General features: G+C 40.9%; 1 protein-coding gene across 1 annotated transcript; it reads left to right on the plus strand.

Moving 5' to 3' along the window:
- Nucleotides 1–3338: 3338 nt before the first annotated feature.
- Nucleotides 3339–17645, plus strand: MAL2 (mal, T cell differentiation protein 2). The gene is made up of 4 exons (XM_039521497.1): nt 3339–3586; nt 6725–6895; nt 14019–14168; nt 16428–17645. The coding sequence occupies exons 1-4, from the start codon at nt 3455–3457 to the stop codon at nt 16497–16499; spliced, it is 525 nt and encodes a 174-aa protein (XP_039377431.1). The 5' UTR covers nt 3339–3454; the 3' UTR covers nt 16500–17645.

Raw genomic sequence — 17645 nt, forward strand, 5'->3', positions numbered from 1 at the left:
TTTAAACTATTTTATTGTACTAACCTACTAAAGAATTTAACAAAATTTTAAGCAGGAATCAAGACACATCAAACTCTGTGTGTATGTAAATTATCACAAGCAATAATGTAATATACATGGCCAAACTGGGATGTTTCAAGATAAATTCCCTATTTCCATTTAAACAGCTAGGATTTAAGCTAAATCCTCCGCTAACTCTGATTTGGGCTCAGTCACATCCTCTGCATGAGCATCCAAAGGCAAAATTTGGGCATTACTACAGAAAACAACTGTGATTTCAGAAGAGCTTTGCTAATTACGACCATGGCTTAAAGGAATGTGCAGGATGAAATTAATGTTATATTTAGAACAAGTGAAAGGAAAAATGGCATCACATAACACATAATCAGCCTGTAGAATTTGCTGCTGCTGGAGGTCAAAGGCCAATTCTGTGGCTCAGTAATAAAAGAACTGGATAATTTTATGACCAAATCATTAACATTTCTACTTATGCAGGATAAGATAATGATAATTAAATCACATGGTTCACAGCATACACTGATCAGGAAGAAATCCACCCACACATACTTCTCCCCAGGGATAGCATTGCTCAAGTGACATAATCTATTGGATTATGGCATACTAGTAAACCAATGACTCACCAGGACTTAACTTTCAAAGAAAATTATAGCCAAAGAATGACCATTATGATAGTAATGGAAAGAAAATAAAACCTGACACAAAATAGTCATTTAAAATCACAGTTTCAGAAGTGTCACAAATTGTATATGCTCCAATTATGAGGTACCTAAATTCAATGGAAATTCTGGGTCTCTCTGTGACAGGGTGGGATATTCTGTACCAGACTTTGGACTCAATTTTGTGTGGCTTAATGAACACATCTAAACTTGTCTAAGGCATTTTATCATATAACACTGCAGACGGTGCCTGCTCAGGAAAGTTGCTTGATACCTCACAGAAGGATGATCTGGTCTAAAACTACACAGTTAGGTTGATGAAAGCTGCCTTGCATCAACCAAGCTGTGGAAGTGTCTTCACTTACATTTGGCTCTGGATGATGTAAGTGACTCTCTGTGCCAATTTAGTAACGCCACCTCCCCGAGTGGCGCAGAGTCACGGTCGATGTAATTAGATTGATGCAGAGTCACTGTAGACACTGCATTGCCTACATTGATTTTACTGGCTTTCAGGAGCTGTCCCACAATGCCACACGCTGACACTACAATTGATACAAGTGCTCCTGGTGAGAACGTGTACCGCCGACACAAGGAACCAGGTGTGCACACACACAGGTGATTTCATAACTGCAGTGGCTGTAGGTCAACATAATTTTGTAGTGTAGAAATGGCCTGAGAAGCTGTCAATAGAGCAATCGATGGCCATTGGCTCTGATTCTCTTTCTACTCCCTATCCCATGGAACAATTGACTTTCTGTACTGGAACCCACGGGTGGGGGAAGGGTCTGGAATATCCCAGGGGAGAACATGGCAAAGAGAGAGAGACATTATTTAAAAGGGGGTGCAACTCTGCAGGGGGCTGATCATCGCCATTGGAAGTATAGGCACCGACTTCCCCTCTTTTCTGTGGGTGCTCGACCCCCCACTCTGCCCCCAGCCCTGCCCCCACTCCACCCCTTCCCCACCCCCATTCTAACCCCTTCCCCAAATCCCCACCCCAGCCCCACCTCTTCCCCCTCCTCCTGGGGGTGGGGGGGAGGAGGAAGTGGGAAATGCTGGGAGGTAGGCAGAGGTGCAGGACGCAGCATGCCTGGGGGGGGAGGAGGAGGTGGGGCAGGGGGAGGGGAGCTTGGCTGCTGCTGGGTGCAGAGCACCCACTAATTTTTCCCTGTGGGTGCTCCAGTCCTGGAGTCGGCACCTATGATTGGAAGTAGGGCATGCAGGAGAGAAAAGGACAGGGGGAATCTGTCCAGCCTGAGACGCTGACAACCCTCCAACTCCTAGTGAAAACAAACTAAGAAAAGGGGCATTTCAGGCCTTTTTTTTTTATTATTTGTCAAAGATCTATAACTCTTGAGTGCTTTTAAGAATTAAGGGAGTGTGGTTATAAAATTCCTTTGCTAAACCTATAGGTGCTTTCTTGCGACACAGTCCCTGAAGGAGTTAAACTAGCAGGGCAGAGCACCCACAACCAAGTGAGACACTTGAGGGTCTGTATGAAAGCAACTAGAGGGCTCAAGAGGTCTAAGGCTCTGGTTTGGTGCTCTAGGGCTGCTGAACTATGGAGTCTCATGTCTCAGTGAAGGACTCAGACAAGTGATCTGGGCTTGGGAATGTGCCCTATAGACCCAGAATTAGAAACAGTGACTAGCCTCAGGCCAGATACAGCTGGTTTAGAACAACAGTTCTCAACCAGGGACACATGTATCCAAGGGGGATGCAGAGGTCTTCAAAGACTATCAAATTTATTTGGGCATAAGCTTTTGTGGGCTACAGCCCACTTCATCGGATGCATGCAGTGGAAAATACAGTAGGAAGATATATATACACACAGAGAACATGAAACAATGGGTGTTACCATACACACTCTAAGGAGAGTGATCAGTTAAGGTGAGCTATTACCAGCAGGAGAGAAAAAAAAAACTTTTTTTAGGGGTAATCAAAATGGTCCATTTGCAGCAGTTGACAAGAACCTGTGAGGAAGGGTTGGGGGGAGAAGGGAATAAACATGGGGAAATAGTTTTACTTTGTGTAATGACCCATCCACTCCCAGTCTTTATTCAAGCCTCATTTAATGGTGTCCACTTTGCAAATTAATTCCAATTCAGCAGTCTCAGGAACACCCTGGGGGCCAGGGGCTACAAGAGTCCATACCCATGCTCCAGGCTCCATGGAGGAGCTGCCAATGGCTCTGTGGGACCAGGGTGGAGGGGCAGGCGCACTGGGGGGTTCCTCCCCCTCCACAGGTGGTAGCTAGTCCTGCCACTTGGTGTCAGGGCAGGTCACAGGGGCACACGAGGGCGAGGAAGTGAACCGTGTGGTGCACGAGCAGGTATAGTGGTTTCCTTGGCATGGTTTGGAAGCGAACCGGCTGCAGGGCAGGCAGCGGCTGGGATTGTGGCAGGAGGGGGCCGGGAGGGCTCGCAGAACAGGGGCCTGATGAAAAGGGCCGGAGGGTCTGGGGGGTGAGGGGCAGGTGGGGGTGCCTGACCCTGAGTTGGGAACACCCCGTGGCCCGAGTCTGGCTCATCGCCAGGGGCAGGGGGCTGACGCTGTGTGAAGCCCCCGGAGCAGGCGGCGAACCGGGCCTGCCGCTCCCAGGCGCGGCGGCGGGGCGGGCGGCGCGTGCAGCAGCCCCCGGGCTGGGGACGGGGCGGCGCCCGGCGCAGGGGCTGGCCCAGCGCTTGGGTGTTGCACACACGCTTCCTGCACCTGCTCCGGGCGCAGCCTCCCCACAACCTGCGGCCACGTCCGGGCCAGGCTCGCTCCGCGGCAGCATGTCGGCCAGGGGGGGCTCCATGCCGCCGCCCCCCAACCCCACCGCCTACTTCCCCGCGCCCAGGATCACGCTGCCCGTGGGCTTGGACATCCTGCGCACCTACTCGGGAGCCTTCATCTGCCTGGAGATCGTGAGTGACCCGGGCCGGGGGCTGCTCGGGGAGGGCAGTGCTGCTGCTGGGCAAGGGCTCCCCGCTCGCCTCTCCTCCGCCCCCCATTACCGCCCCCCTGTTCCCTTCCCTTTCACTCGCTCCTGCCTTGAATCCCAGCCCCTCCTCCCAACAGAGCCTCAAATCCTTCCTCCGCCGCCCAGCACTTGTTGCGCCGAGCCCGGGGCGCCTGGCCTTCGCTGTGACATTCCCGGAGCAGCCGGGCCGGCGTCCTGCACCCACAACCGGGGCGGGGGGTGGGGAGTGCACACCTGCCCGTCCCCCGTGTGCGGGGGCCCAGGCTGCTGCGAACAGGCGGCACCGTAGCCCTGCCACCGGCCCCCCACGCTGCTAACCTGCCATTTTGTAGGTGGGAAAGGTGGTGGCAGCATCATGAGGTTCTGCTCCTGGAGCAGGAAGCCGGAGAGCAAGAGCAGACTCTGCATTCCCCTGCCAGGAGCTATTCCCCAAAGGAGGAGCCCGGAGAACTGGAGCACTGGACTTTATGCAAGGGGCGGGTGAGGGGAAGAACAGTCAGTTGGGGGAATGAATGTGTGTAGGGGGGGCGGGGGGAGCTTCCCCATGCCTCCATTTTGCCTAATCCCTTGTTTTCCCACCTCAAAGCTTCCCCAGGAAGGGGGATCCTGTCCATCATGCAACACCAGAGGTGTTTGTTCTCCTGATCTCCACGCAGATCTGTGTTTTTCACAGCTGTGTCTTGGCTCCTGTTCCCTTTTAATTACGGGGCAGCAGCCACAGACCACTGTGTATGTATTTTGCACTGCTTTATTTTAATCAAGACAGTCTTGATCCTCCACACGTTTAGATCAGATTCAGAAGTCCAAGGAAGTAAAAATATAGAGTGTATTCGTTTTTAGGCCCCCTCAAACTCTAGCGTGCATGCTTAACCTTACTGGCATGCCCAGTCCCATTCGGACTACTCGTGACCTCAGCATTAGGACAAGGGTAAGAGTTTGCAGGATCAGCATCATGATTACTAACAGGTTAGAGGTGAAATGCCGGCCTCATTGAAGTTAATGGCAAACTCCCATTGATTTCAATCAGTCCAGGATTTCACCCAGAATGTCTTTCTTCTTACAGTCACAGATTTGAATACTTACCTGGGCCCCAGTCTTTCAAATGGATCCCTATAGACATGCCTTCCCCTCCACACAGGGCCCTGACTTTTTTCAAAATGGCCTCCACACTGATCCAAGGATCCAGTTGCAGGACTGGAGCCCAGATCAGCAATGACCAAAAATTAACTGCTTGACGGATTTGCCAGCTTACGTAACAGGTGCTGACGTTCTCAGGTTATTCTTGGTGTTTCTCTGATATTGGGCCTGCCCACAAGCACAGTGGATGTTTAAATTAGTAACCACGCTACCAGTCTCAGCAGTGGGATGTTGCAGGAAAGATTGTGCTTGTTACTACCCATTAAATGTCTGTTCTCTGAATAATGTTCTGAGCCTCCAGTGCTATAAAAGTTGGAGAAAACCTGCTTCCTCATAACAACTAAAACCTGAAGAGAAGCCCTTGAAAATACCAGTAACTTGAAGGCTGATAATACTAATCCATGGGAATGCTGAATGCAGGCTGCCAATGCACTTTTACATCATCAGCCTCATTTTATCCACAGATGGTTGCATTTTATACCAAAGGAGACCTACTTACTCCAAATGCAGGCAACTTCTGAAAATTGAGTCTGAGGTCCTAGATTCAGAAGAAACTGGGCAGGCATTATTTTGAAGTTGTAGTTCTTGCAGTCTGAAAATTTTATCTCCAACTTAATACTCTGAGAGGGTTGAATTGGAAATGGTAACTCAATATAAATTTTGAGCAGTGCGCAGTTAGTAGATGAGTTCTATTTCAATCAAGTTACGGCTTTCTGTATTACAGGAACACATTTCAGGAAGCAAGTATCACTCTTACAGAGATCTGTGTTTGATTGAAGTCATGAATTGAGAAGATCAGTGTGCTGCAACTTTGTAGGACTAAATTCTGCTCCTAATTATATAGATCTTATAGTTTTTTTGCTGCAGGATGGCTACCTTTACATCTGCTATTGTATGTCCAGGGAGGTTGTTAATTATTAGGAATGGCAATATACAAAAACCTGTAGGAGAACACTTCAACCTCCCTGGACACGCAATAGCAGATTTAAAGGTAGCCATCCTGCAGCAAAAAAACTTCAGGACCAGACTCCAAAGAGAAACTGCTGAGCTTCAGTTCATTTGCAAATTTGACACCATCAGCTCAGGATTAAACAAAGACTCTGAATGGCTTGCCAACTACAAAAGCAGTTTCTCCTCCCTTGGTGTTCACACCTCAACTGCTAGAAGAGGGCCTCATCCTCCCTGATTGAACTAACCTTGTTATCTCTAGACTGATTCTTGCCTGCATATTTATACCTGTCTCTGGAAATTCCCACCACATGCGTCTGATGAAGTGGGTATTCACCCACGAAAGCTTGTGCTCCAATCCTTCTGTTAGTCTATAAGGTGCCACAGGACTCTTTGTCGCTTCATTTATCTGACTTTCATGACACAGCAGACTAGCATAGTTCTGCTAGTTTTTTATATTTTACTTTTGTTTGTTGCTTTTTTTTACTCTCTTGGGTATAAACAATAAGTTCTGTATATACATTTATAATTATCTCATATCTGTATCTGCTGGGAGCTAACAAAACTATATATGGGTATAAGATTTAGTTTTCAATCTCATTTACATCCTTGGCATACCAGTTGCAACAGATATAGATTTATTTATTTCTATTTTAGGATAAATGCATTTTGATAATATTTTCACTTGTCCTGTATTGCCTTCAAAATCAGATTTCAGTGAAACTTTAGAAGCAATTAAGTGATTTAGGAACCTAAATCCCATTTTCAAAAATGATTTACAAGCTTATGTCCCATTGACTTTCAATTACTTTGCCTTTTGAATAGCTAAGTCACTTTTCAAGAGGGGATTTTTTGAATATTTTACCCCAGTGCCAAAAATTGCACCAGAAAGTTTTTTTTTTTTAAATAAATGAACTGTTAGTTCTTAGTCTGGAGGGGCTGGCCAAGATTCAGCGTTAAGCCATTATTCTCATCATGGTTTTGTTTTTTTCTACAGCTGTTTGGAGCACTCGTCTGGATTTTGATAGCTGCCACTAGGGTTCCGCTGCCTCTGCTGCAGGGATGGGTGATGTTTGTGTCAGTGACTGCTTGTTTTTTGTCCATCCTCTTCCTGGGCGTGTTCCTTTTTAGTTATACACACAGAATTGCTGTGGACTGGAATCAAGTGGTAAGTTTTTTCCCTTGTGGGCATGATTTTATGAGAAAAAAACAAACTGATCTTACTCTTCATAAGACTCTTAAGGTCTGATCCAAAGCCCATTGAAGTTACTGAAGAAATTCTAATTAATTTTGATGAGCTTTGGATCAGGTCCTTAAATGTTGTTCTAATGTTGGTGCCTGGCTTTCACATCATGAATGGCCAAAGCATGGCCTGCAGCACAAATATAGTTCAGAGTTCTTCAGAGACTCTTGTCTGCCCTGTTCTTTTAATTTGATGGTGCAGCCTGTGGAACTACAGGTCCCAGCATGCAGTGCTCAGTGTTCATTCAATCACATGGCAAGATTCTGCTAGTTATGATGAAGCCTTACATGCTGAAACCAGTAGTCCTCTGAAGCTGTGCCTCCATATTAAAAAAATAAAAAATAAAATAGACAGCAGTAATCTGATCCATTTTATGCAAGTTATATGCCTATCTCAAACTATTGGAAAGTTACCAATTGTGTCCCTCAATGACTTATAGTTTGTGTTCTCTTGTATTATTACCTAAAAAATGTGTTCTTGTGAGGTGAATGCTCAGAATGGGGAGTTTCTAACAGCCTAAAAGTGGTAAAATACAATTCTGTATCATTCTATTTTTTAGTATTGTGAGACTGTTTGAGTGAGCAATAACAGGCAGAGAAAATACACAAAGAATCAGACCTTCTAGCAATCTTTATGGTATTAAAATGCAGTTATGCCTAATTTGTCAACACCTTCATTAAATAACCTTTCTTCTGTGTGGCTCATTTTTATTACTGGCAATCATATTGCTTTTAGCCAGATTTGTATGTTTCAGTATAAACATCCATGGTTGTGCATCCCTTGATATCCAAGTAACTGTGTTGAGAGTCCCTAGATCTGTGCGAATCTTGAATCAAAGGTCATAGAACTTCATAAGTTTGGGGTTTGAAAGATTAAACTTGTGTAATGAGTCCATTAGCAGTGATAGTCTGGATTCTGTCCAAACAGACTTTAGCACCATAGCACCAGTGTTTCACTATACATACAAACAAAGTACAACTTCAACTCTTAAATGGAATTAAACCACAAATCAAGTTAAGCTTGTTAATGACTTTTTAATGCTTTATTCACAAAATAAAAGTCATGATCCAGGGATTGTGAGACAGATGTTGGGGAAACTGCAGGGAATTTCACAGAGGGTGGTTAGTGTTGTTCAGTGGCAGTCACATCAGTTAATATGCAGGAAAGCACATAAAGCATGTGCATTACTTTTAAGCAAGTGAATAGTGTCATTGGTTTCAGTGGAACCAATCACAGACTTAAAGTTCTGCACATAATTAAGTGCTTTGCTGGACTGGAGCCATAGTGCTTTTTTTGCATGTTCAAAGTACTACACAAACATTCATCCCATAACTCTCCTTATAAGTATGCATTATACATTATTCACTTTGTCCTATCAAATGCTTGTTGGATATTTTTATATCTGTAGGATAAGGAATTTTGACACCTCTCTGTGATAAACTGAGTGCTGCTGCTGGAACTTCCCTTATATGAGAAAAATAGTAACAGGTGCACATCATCTGTGAAAGCCATGCTTATGATGTTTGCCTGTGATTTTTGTTAAAAATTCCCCGTGATTAACAAGTCAAAGAAATGGGATATGAACCTTTTATACCTAGTTCACTGGCTCAAAATCCAGTCCAGATCACTAATGGCCGAAAGATAATTACCATTTGGCCACAGTTCAGCATAGTACCTGCTGGACCTAAATTTGTCCTGTAGTATGCTGGACCTAGATTTTTTTCAGCAAGATACCATGACCTCTCCATTGCTGAAATCTATTGCAAATGGCAAATTCTGTGGAGGACTTTGAAAAAACAAGGTTTTTTAATCTGATTATATAAACTCATATTTTTAATTTTTTAAATAAAAAGATAGTATACCATGTTGCTGTTTGATCTAACACTTACATTGGAAAGTGTTTAAAGAAAAAGATTTTTGTAGTATTCCTTATGCTGCAGAAACTAAAATTTGGCATGGAATTCAGAATGGCTAATTAAGGCTAGTGGTTTGAGAAGGCCAAAAATGGGAAAAGTCCAGGCATATTATTTTAATTATTATTGCTTGTCATGGAAAATTATAAGAGTCCAGTATCTTTTATTTTGAAATAAAAATATTTTAAAACCCCAAAACTCCACTCTCCTGGATGCAAATGAGTTGCACTTTTAGGGTAAGATTCTACCAACCTTACTCCGAGCTTACTTCCTGCTTCCTTACTTACTTCCTGCTTAGCCATATTCAATCTAGTGTGATTACTCATGAGAGTAAGATACTAACTCAGCATGAGTAAGGAAGTTGCGTTGCTCCCAGTGATTCTCAAACTTTTGTTTGACCCCTTTCACACAGCAAGCTTCTGAGTGCGACCCTCCCTTATAAACTAAAAACACTTTTTAATATATTGAACACCATTATAAATGCTGGAGGCATAGCAGGGTTTTGGTGGAGTCTGACAGCTCTCAACCCCCCATGTAATAACCTCGTGACCCCCTGAGGGGTCCCGACCGCCAGTTTGAGATCCCCTGCTTTATACTGAACAAGATATGACAAAGACCATAGACTTTATTCTCTGCTGCCCTACATATTGTGTAGTCATTTACATCTGCACAAACTAGGTGTAAGCTACCATTCCATTCTGATCTGGTGGCATTTTACACACACTTCACACAAGATTTAAGTGATTGTGCAAGGTGTAAGGCAGTGGAGAATTGGGCACTATGCTTTTTTTATTTAAAAATCCTAACAGTAAACAGTTAGGTTTTGGATCACAGGCATCATGTTCTGGTTAGAACTTTACTGTTGATACATATCTTCACTGTACCTATTGCCAGGGAAGTTAGTGGTCGGCATGTGGATGGAGGAAACGGCAAGTTCTCTTTTTAAAATATCTCTTCTGTGTACAATTAGGACTAAGATACTCACTGAACAGTATCGGGGTAGCCGTGTTAGTCTGTATCCACAAAAACAAAAAGGAGTTTGGTGGCACCTTAAAATATTTATTTGGGCATTATGGAATAGGGATTATAAATTCTATAGTATGAGACAATATATTCATGTAATGTTTAAGAAAAGTTTTGTAAATGGGTCCCAATAGTTCATGGATTAGGGGCCCAATCTTATGGGGCTCCAGGGACATCTGTATAGATTATTTAGGTTAATCTTTCTATCTACCCAATGGGACTCAGTGCAAAGTCTAGAAGATACCATCAGAGATGCTTAGTTTTGCAGTTCTCCAACTGTGGATTTGTGTCTCCAACAATAACACACTTGTTAACAGCAAAAATGTTTTTTAATAAATAATATATATAGGTGAGAAATAACAGACCTCAACCCTGTTGTCCCTCTGCAAATTTGTGTACACAGAGTCAATCCCTTACCGCTCTCTAAAAATGAAAAGTTTCAAAAAGTTCAATGAATGGAAGATTGTTGGGGGCGGAATAGATCTGACAAGGAGAAGAAGTCTGGCGATAAATGTGAGAAGGGAGGGACAGGCAGTAGAAACAAAAGTGAAGCTGAGCACCATATTCCAGAAGCCTTGTGGTCTTTCTGAGTGTAGCCTTCATTGATTTGAGATCTACCATATCATTCTCTCACTAGAAGGGAAAATCTATAATGATAGTAGGCTGTAAAAGAGACCCAGTTTGGAAATATTTTAATGAAGTTCCTCTACCTGTGGGTAAGATAGGCATGCGTGCAAAATGCAAACAGTGCAACAAAGAAATGCAAGGCCTCGTTGCCCAAATGAAACAACATCATGAGAAGTGTTCCTTCTCAGGAGGAAGCTGCGTTGAAGATGATGAAAGGAACATGTCTGAACATGCAGGATCTTCAGGTTGGTAAACTTTTTTTTATTTCATACTTCTTTCTTAAAGACTGCCTGTCTTCCTTCTGGACTATTCTTGAATTCTCATGTTTGAGCAAAAAATATAGTTAGTACTCTATGGTACTATCATTTTAGATGCAGTTGTGATAAAAAATAAATAGCTGAAATAGGCAGAACTTCCTTTTACAATTTCACCTTTAAAGTAATACTGTGTGTCAGTGAATGCAATGAGTAATACTAAATGAGCAGTATGACAATAATAATTACATAACTGCATTTGACTTATTTTGTTTAGGAGAATCCATCCTCAACATACAGGATTCTGAAGACTATCCACCTTCATGATCACCATCATAGTTTCAGAGTTATCTGCCAATAACTTGTTTCAGTCCCATCATGTATGTCACATAGCCACAGTATATCACCAGTAGCAAAAAAAAATCTCCATCATCCAGAAACAACCATAGCTAAGTTTGTGATAAGAACCAGCAGATTACAAAAAGAGGTAATTGATGGGAAAAATTGCCTGGTTTGCTTATGCAACAAACTCTCCTTTCCGTATGATTGAGAACCCGTGCTTCATTAACATGGTTCAGTCATTAACACCAGGATACAGTCCACCCAACAGAGCAGATGTTGCAGGCAAATTGCTGGATAAAGTGTATGAAGGAGAAATTGAGCAGTGTGCAAAAGGTCTAGAGGGTAAAATTGTTAACCTGAGTCTTGATGGGTGGAGCAGTGTGCACAATGGTCCTGTTGTATGAGCTTGTGTGAGAACCAGAAGAAGGGAATGTCTTCCTTACAGAAACAATTGATACATCAGGAAATGCACACACAGCAGAATACTTACAAGAAGTAGCAGTAAAAGCTAGAACAAACTGAAAAAAAATTTCAAATGTCTAATACGCAGCTTGGTCACAGACAATGCTGCAAATGCATCCAAGATGAGAAGAAATCATTTATAAGAGAGTGAAGAGAGTTCCCAAGCTAATAACATATGGTTGCAGTGCTCATTTGATGTACCTCCTAGCTAAAGACTTCAGTGTTCCAGAAATAAAGGCTAATGTTGTTGAAATTGCAAAATACTTCTGTAACATCCACTTTGCAGCAGCTGCTCTGAAAAAAGTGGGAGGAACCAAGCTAACTTTCCCACAAGATGTGCGATGGAACTGTTTTGAGCACTATATCAAGAACTGGCCTAATCTGATGATAGTTTGTGAACAAAATCGTGAAAAAATGGCCCTGGCACAGCCAAAGTTCTCAACATTGGGCTTAAGAGAAATGTTGAACACATGCTGTGTACCCTGAAGTCTGTTTCTGTAGCCTTGAACAAAATGCAGGGAAATAGCTGTTTTATTGCTGACGCTGTTGAAATTTGGAAGGAACTGAATGAGATCTTAAAAAGAGAAATATGCAACGAGAGAGTTAAATTACAAGCATTAAAAAAAGGAGCAGGATAAGCACTATTTCCAGCTCATTTTCTTGCAAATATTCTCATAATCGGTACGAGGGTCAAACCTTAACTGCTGAAGAAGAGGAGTTGGCTATGACATGGACATCCAGCAATTATTCCTCCATAATGCCAACTATAATAAACTTCAGAACTAAGGGTGAACCATTCAAGAAATATATGTTTGCTGATGATGTTTTAAAGAGAGTCACACCAGTGAACTGGTGGAAGTCACTTAAGCACTTGGATTCAGAGACTGTTGAAGTAATAATCTCACTTTTAACAGCAGTAGCTTCTTCTGCCGGCGTAGAAAGAATATTTTCTTCCTTTTGGACTAATTCATTCCAAATCGTCTGGGACCTGAAAAAGCAGGAAAGCTTGTTTTTCTTTTCCAGATTATGAACAAACAGGAAAACAAAGGTGAAGATGACTGAGTTAGCTGCAGAAGCCAATATTTTAAGTTTCTCATGTTGACCTGGCTGACATAGTCAATTTAATTTTTTTTTATATTTCATTTAACTATTTTAGTTAAAAACTATTTTAACACAAACAAACCTGATTTTAAGAAACTTGAATGTTTAAGTAAATTCAGATTTCATTTGCATGTTTTGTTAAAATATTATGTTTGCTGTTGAAGAAAAAAATCCAAAATACATAACGTCGTTGTTTTAGTTAAATAAAACAATTTAACTGTCTGGTGATGTTCTCCTCCTAATACAGCATGGCAGGAAAATCCTCCAAATATTAATGCTTAACCTGTTGAATTGGAGATAGTTCACCTCCCAGTGACTTCATAAATATTTGCTTCAGTTACCTTTGATAAATGAAATAACCAAACAGTCATTCATTTTCTAATATAGCTGTAAAACTAATCTGAAATGTTTTTCAAAATAAATCACTTAAAAAATATATAGTGTGTACCTTCTAAAAATGAAACCTACATCTGTCTCTGAGTTTGAAGAATATGTATTAAGGTTATAACAACCAACAAGAATGCACTTTTATGTAGAAATCCATGATTAAATCAAGTCTTCCTGACTAGTGATTTAAATCATGATTTAAATCAAATCCACCCTGATTCTGTACACTGTGTGTTTTACAGAATAGAAATAGAAATATTTTAGAGAGGTTTTAAAAGCTTTATTGTATCCCTCAACCTGGAAAGTCAGACTCTTAGGGCCTGGAGTTGAAATGTACAGGACTCAGGAGAGAGAAATTAAAACTAACACTTAAAACACCTCTTTAAATGAATGTAAATAGCAAATGTTTGTATACACAAATGTGCACAATATAGTGTGTGTGAGAGATAAGTAATAGGATGTGTTTTGTGTTTTACTATAAATATGGCATGCACCATACTACTTTGAAATAGTGGTTCTAGTTGTTGTTTTTTTTTAGTAACAAAGTTGCTGGGTTATTATAGCCATTATTGCAAATGTGCCTTAAAACATGGCAACATAATTGCTGACCTAGATCATTTAAGAGGTCAAGCTATATTTATTTTAAAGATGTGGGTTTTGTTGTTTTGTTTTTATAGTATTGCAGAGTAACATAACTGAGTTGTTTCACTTTGTATACTTTTTTAGGATATAAAAATTAAAAAAGCTTCTTACTATGGTGTGTTTCATTGTAATATGACTACACTCTGATGCCATTAATTTTAGATGAATGATCTGAACGTTTTCTATGTGGCACCTCTAAGCTTGCTTTTGTTTGCACTGGAACTCAGAGATTAGTTAGGAAGAATGCACATATCGAGTCAGTTACAACATAGATTAAATCTGTCACTTTCTTTTCAGGATTTTCTTTTCCATGCGGCTACTTTTGTCTTTTATTTTGGAGCCTTTTTACTGCAAGCAGCAACAACATCTCTGCATAATTATCGACTTCCATCAAATGTCACTATGTTGCTAAGTGATCAAGAGTATAACATAAGCATAGCAGCCTCAGTAAGTATTTTGTAGATATACATCAAGAGATGGAAGTCTGTTTTAATCCTTTTTAGCTACCCAACTAATCTAATGGCTAACTAGAATGTTAACTTTTTGGGAGAGGGACTGTCTGTTTTTGTGTGTTACACAGCACAGAATAGTCACATATTGATGATTTAATTTTTTTATTTCTCCCCCACCCCAGTAAGTTGTTACTGTGTGGTAGGTATTAGCTTCACTACAGAATAATGTTCTTTATAAGGGAACATTTAGAGTGAGTCATAATAGTCGGTGGAAGTAAAGGCTCAATTATTAATTGTGCTGCCTCTTCCATAGATGTGTGCCAGTGGGTTTAGCACAAGGGATTGGAAATACTGTTCTTAGTTTTTACACCTTCTAACAGTGTCTTGTTTAGATCATGGGATCATAGACATTTATTTAAGCTTATTAAAAACCTCTATATGTGTCCATCATAAAAATTAAAATATACAATACAGAAATGAGAAAGGACTGCTCAACCCACCTAGACATAAATATCTACCAGCTGTTATGAAGATAAAACAAACAAATTGCTCCAGTGCATAGCCCATCCTCTCTGAAAGGCAAAAAAAATAAAAATATGGATGAGCTTTGCAGCTAGACAAATGCAGGCTGCAGTGGGTCTAGCTGTGAAGAATTAGTTTCAAAGTCCAGGAAGCTCACTGAGAGTCCTCTACAAGCAGCATCCTCCCAGTTATAACAAGGCAGCTCCAGCTGATCCTAGCTGTGGCAGTATGGCATGGGAATAGAGATTAACCATGTCCCAAATCCGTCAGGTCTGTATAATAGGTCGGCATCCTAAATTCTACCCAGAAACTTATGAGGAGCCATTACAGCTCCTAGATGTCGGATGTAAAGTTCCACTTAGTATGCAGAACTCCTGCCTTTCTCATAGTTCTGCTGAGCTGTAGTGGGTTGGGGGGCTCTTGTGAAGCTCCCCATTGGACTCTTCCAGGCTGTAGGTGGGGAAGAAGCTCCAGTCTCTAGGCCCCTCGCAGTGCTGATGGGATATGGGGAAGAAAAGCCAAACAGAAGAGCACTGTCCCCTAGCTCCTTCACTGCTGTTCCCCAAGTGTCTTAATTAAACTTAGTGTGTATGAAAATAATTATCATCTTGTCACACATTCATTTTTGCTGCCATTAACCAAGAAAGTGTTAAATAAAGACTGCATAGAGAAAACAGAAAAAATAAAGCCCTGCTAAATATCTGCTGTCAAGACAATGACCTTCCAGCTGTTGATATTATTGATTAAAGCATGTGTGTAGGTTCTTTTTAAAAAAGTAATAATCCCAGCAGTTATTAGCATCTGTTTTCCAGACATTCATCATCTCACTCAAAGCATGTGTAGTATGGGTTATGGGTCGGGATGTAATAATCTAAATGACTCCAAATACAGAGAGGAAGAGTCAGGCCTCCATCATTCTGACCTGGAACACATCAGAAAGTATTTCAATTTAATAAAAAAAAATCCCTTTCTAGTTTCCATCCTCCCTAGTTCTTCACAAATGAATTCATAGAGCCATCTAGTATAACTTCTAGGATGAACGCAAACATAGATTTCACCTTATGATCCCTGCAGCGAAACAACTTGTGATTAAGCTAGAGCACATCTTACAGAAAGACATCCAGTCCTTATTTAAAGACTGTAAGTGCTAGAAACTTTACAACATCCCTTGGTAACTTATTCCAGTGGCTGATTATCTTCAAGGACCAAAAAAAAAATTATTGTGCCCATTTCCTTATTTCTACAAGTAAATAATAAATGTTGATGCCATATTGTTTTAGTGGGAGCTTTCTCCTCAGCTTATATTTGCTGGAGGCAGATGCATTAACTTGGAGATGAATGAAATTAAATAAGAATACAAACAAAAGCCAAATGACTGTGTGCATCCTTGATAATGAGAAAAAACTTAATTACAAGGTATAAAAATAAGTATTTAAGAGGGTTGCACCAGGACCTAGGTAAAAGACCTACTTTAGTTACAAAGTAGCAAAGTGATGTCAGGATTTGATGCTTTTGACACAATGTTGTCAAAGCCATAGCACGTAGGCTCTCGACCAGAGGGTCATGATAGGGTCACAGGGGGTCACAACCAATCTTCATTATGGCTTTTGAGCTAACGGGGGGGAGGGGGGGGGATTCTGAAGCTTCCTTGTAAAATGTGGTTATGGGAAAAGTTGAGGAGCACTGGAGTAATAGAAATATCATGTGTTATTCATCTCCTTTTCTTCTGCAGATTTTTGCCTTTGCAACTACTATCTGTTATGGTTGTAGCACAGCCCTTGCATTAAGAAGATGGAAACTATAGCACTTGAAGAGGTTAATGGTTCAGCATTCTAGTTTAGTTTGTGTAATTGTGTATAAGATCAAATTAAATGACACTTGTCTTTCAAACTATAACAGAATTCCAAAAGGCTTTTATGTATAAACTCTATTTTAAAAATGTTAAAAATGCAGATAAGCTCATATTAGAATTACTTTAATTGAAATAATCTGATTGTTTTTTACTTATTATATGCTAATTAGAAGCATTATTCTACTATCTATATAGTATTCTACAGTTTAGTGAGAAATAGATGCATCATTAGCCGACAACTGAATTTTGGTGCTAAACAATTAGGAGGGAGGAAGTGGAAGGTAAACAAATGTGTTATGTGCACAGGCAGCTAAAAGCTACAAGTTGCAATGCCTATGGTTAATTATTATTAAAAGCCCCACTCCTGCAATAAGCTCCAAGTAGGCAGAATCCTTGGGTCTCTGCACAGATTCAAGCATCTGCCACACATTGCTCCTAGCAGGATGAGGACCTAGCTTGACTTTTGTGAGATTGCCTTAATATTTTTTAAAGCAAAACTTAAAGAAAAACTATTTTAGTTTCCTTCCAGTACAATCTTGTGAAATACTTTACAACCATTTCTGGCAGTGATGATTTGATCTTTTCTATAATTGTGTTGTATTCCTTAGTAAATACAAATTGTTTAGTACTATTGGTCTGTAGTTTCCTATATTCACAGATTTAGTTCTGTCAATTCTATTTATATTGCAAAATGTAAACAGTGCATTTGTGTTGTGTATATCTGTGGTATGTTTTGGTTTAAAACAAAGTATTTGCACTGTTTCACCTTGCTGTAAGTACAGTTTTTACTTCATGTGGTACATTTGTTGTTTACTGTATGAGCCAATATTGTTTGAATGGAATATTACAGAATGTTGAATTCTCTCTGATCTGAATTTTTGCATTGGTTTATTTGTTGCATCCTAAAGCCCCAATCTTGCAAAGGAATCTTTACATGGGCAGATCCTTATGCCACTGCAGAGTCTTGCTGAAGTCAGTGGGACACCGTTGGACTATAAGGATCCACCCAGGGAGATGCTTTTGCAGGAATGTTGAAGTCTGATCAAGTCTGCTTTGAATATCCCAGTTATGTAATGAAATAAATGAGGTATAAATGTA

Source organism: Mauremys reevesii, linkage group 2 (assembly GCF_016161935.1).
Source record: "Mauremys reevesii isolate NIE-2019 linkage group 2, ASM1616193v1, whole genome shotgun sequence".
Taxonomy (NCBI): Eukaryota; Metazoa; Chordata; order Testudines; family Geoemydidae; genus Mauremys; species Mauremys reevesii.

Coding starts and splice junctions, on each gene's coding strand:
- MAL2 (XM_039521497.1), top strand. CDS start 3,455: ATGTCGGCCAGGGGGGGCTCCATGCCGCCGCCCCCCAACCCCACCGCC. Junction 6,896..14,018: donor CTGTGGACTGGAATCAAGTG/GTAAGTTTTTTC, acceptor CTTTCTTTTCAG/GATTTTCTTTTCCATGCGGC. Junction 14,169..16,427: donor ACATAAGCATAGCAGCCTCA/GTAAGTATTTTG, acceptor TTTCTTCTGCAG/ATTTTTGCCTTTGCAACTAC.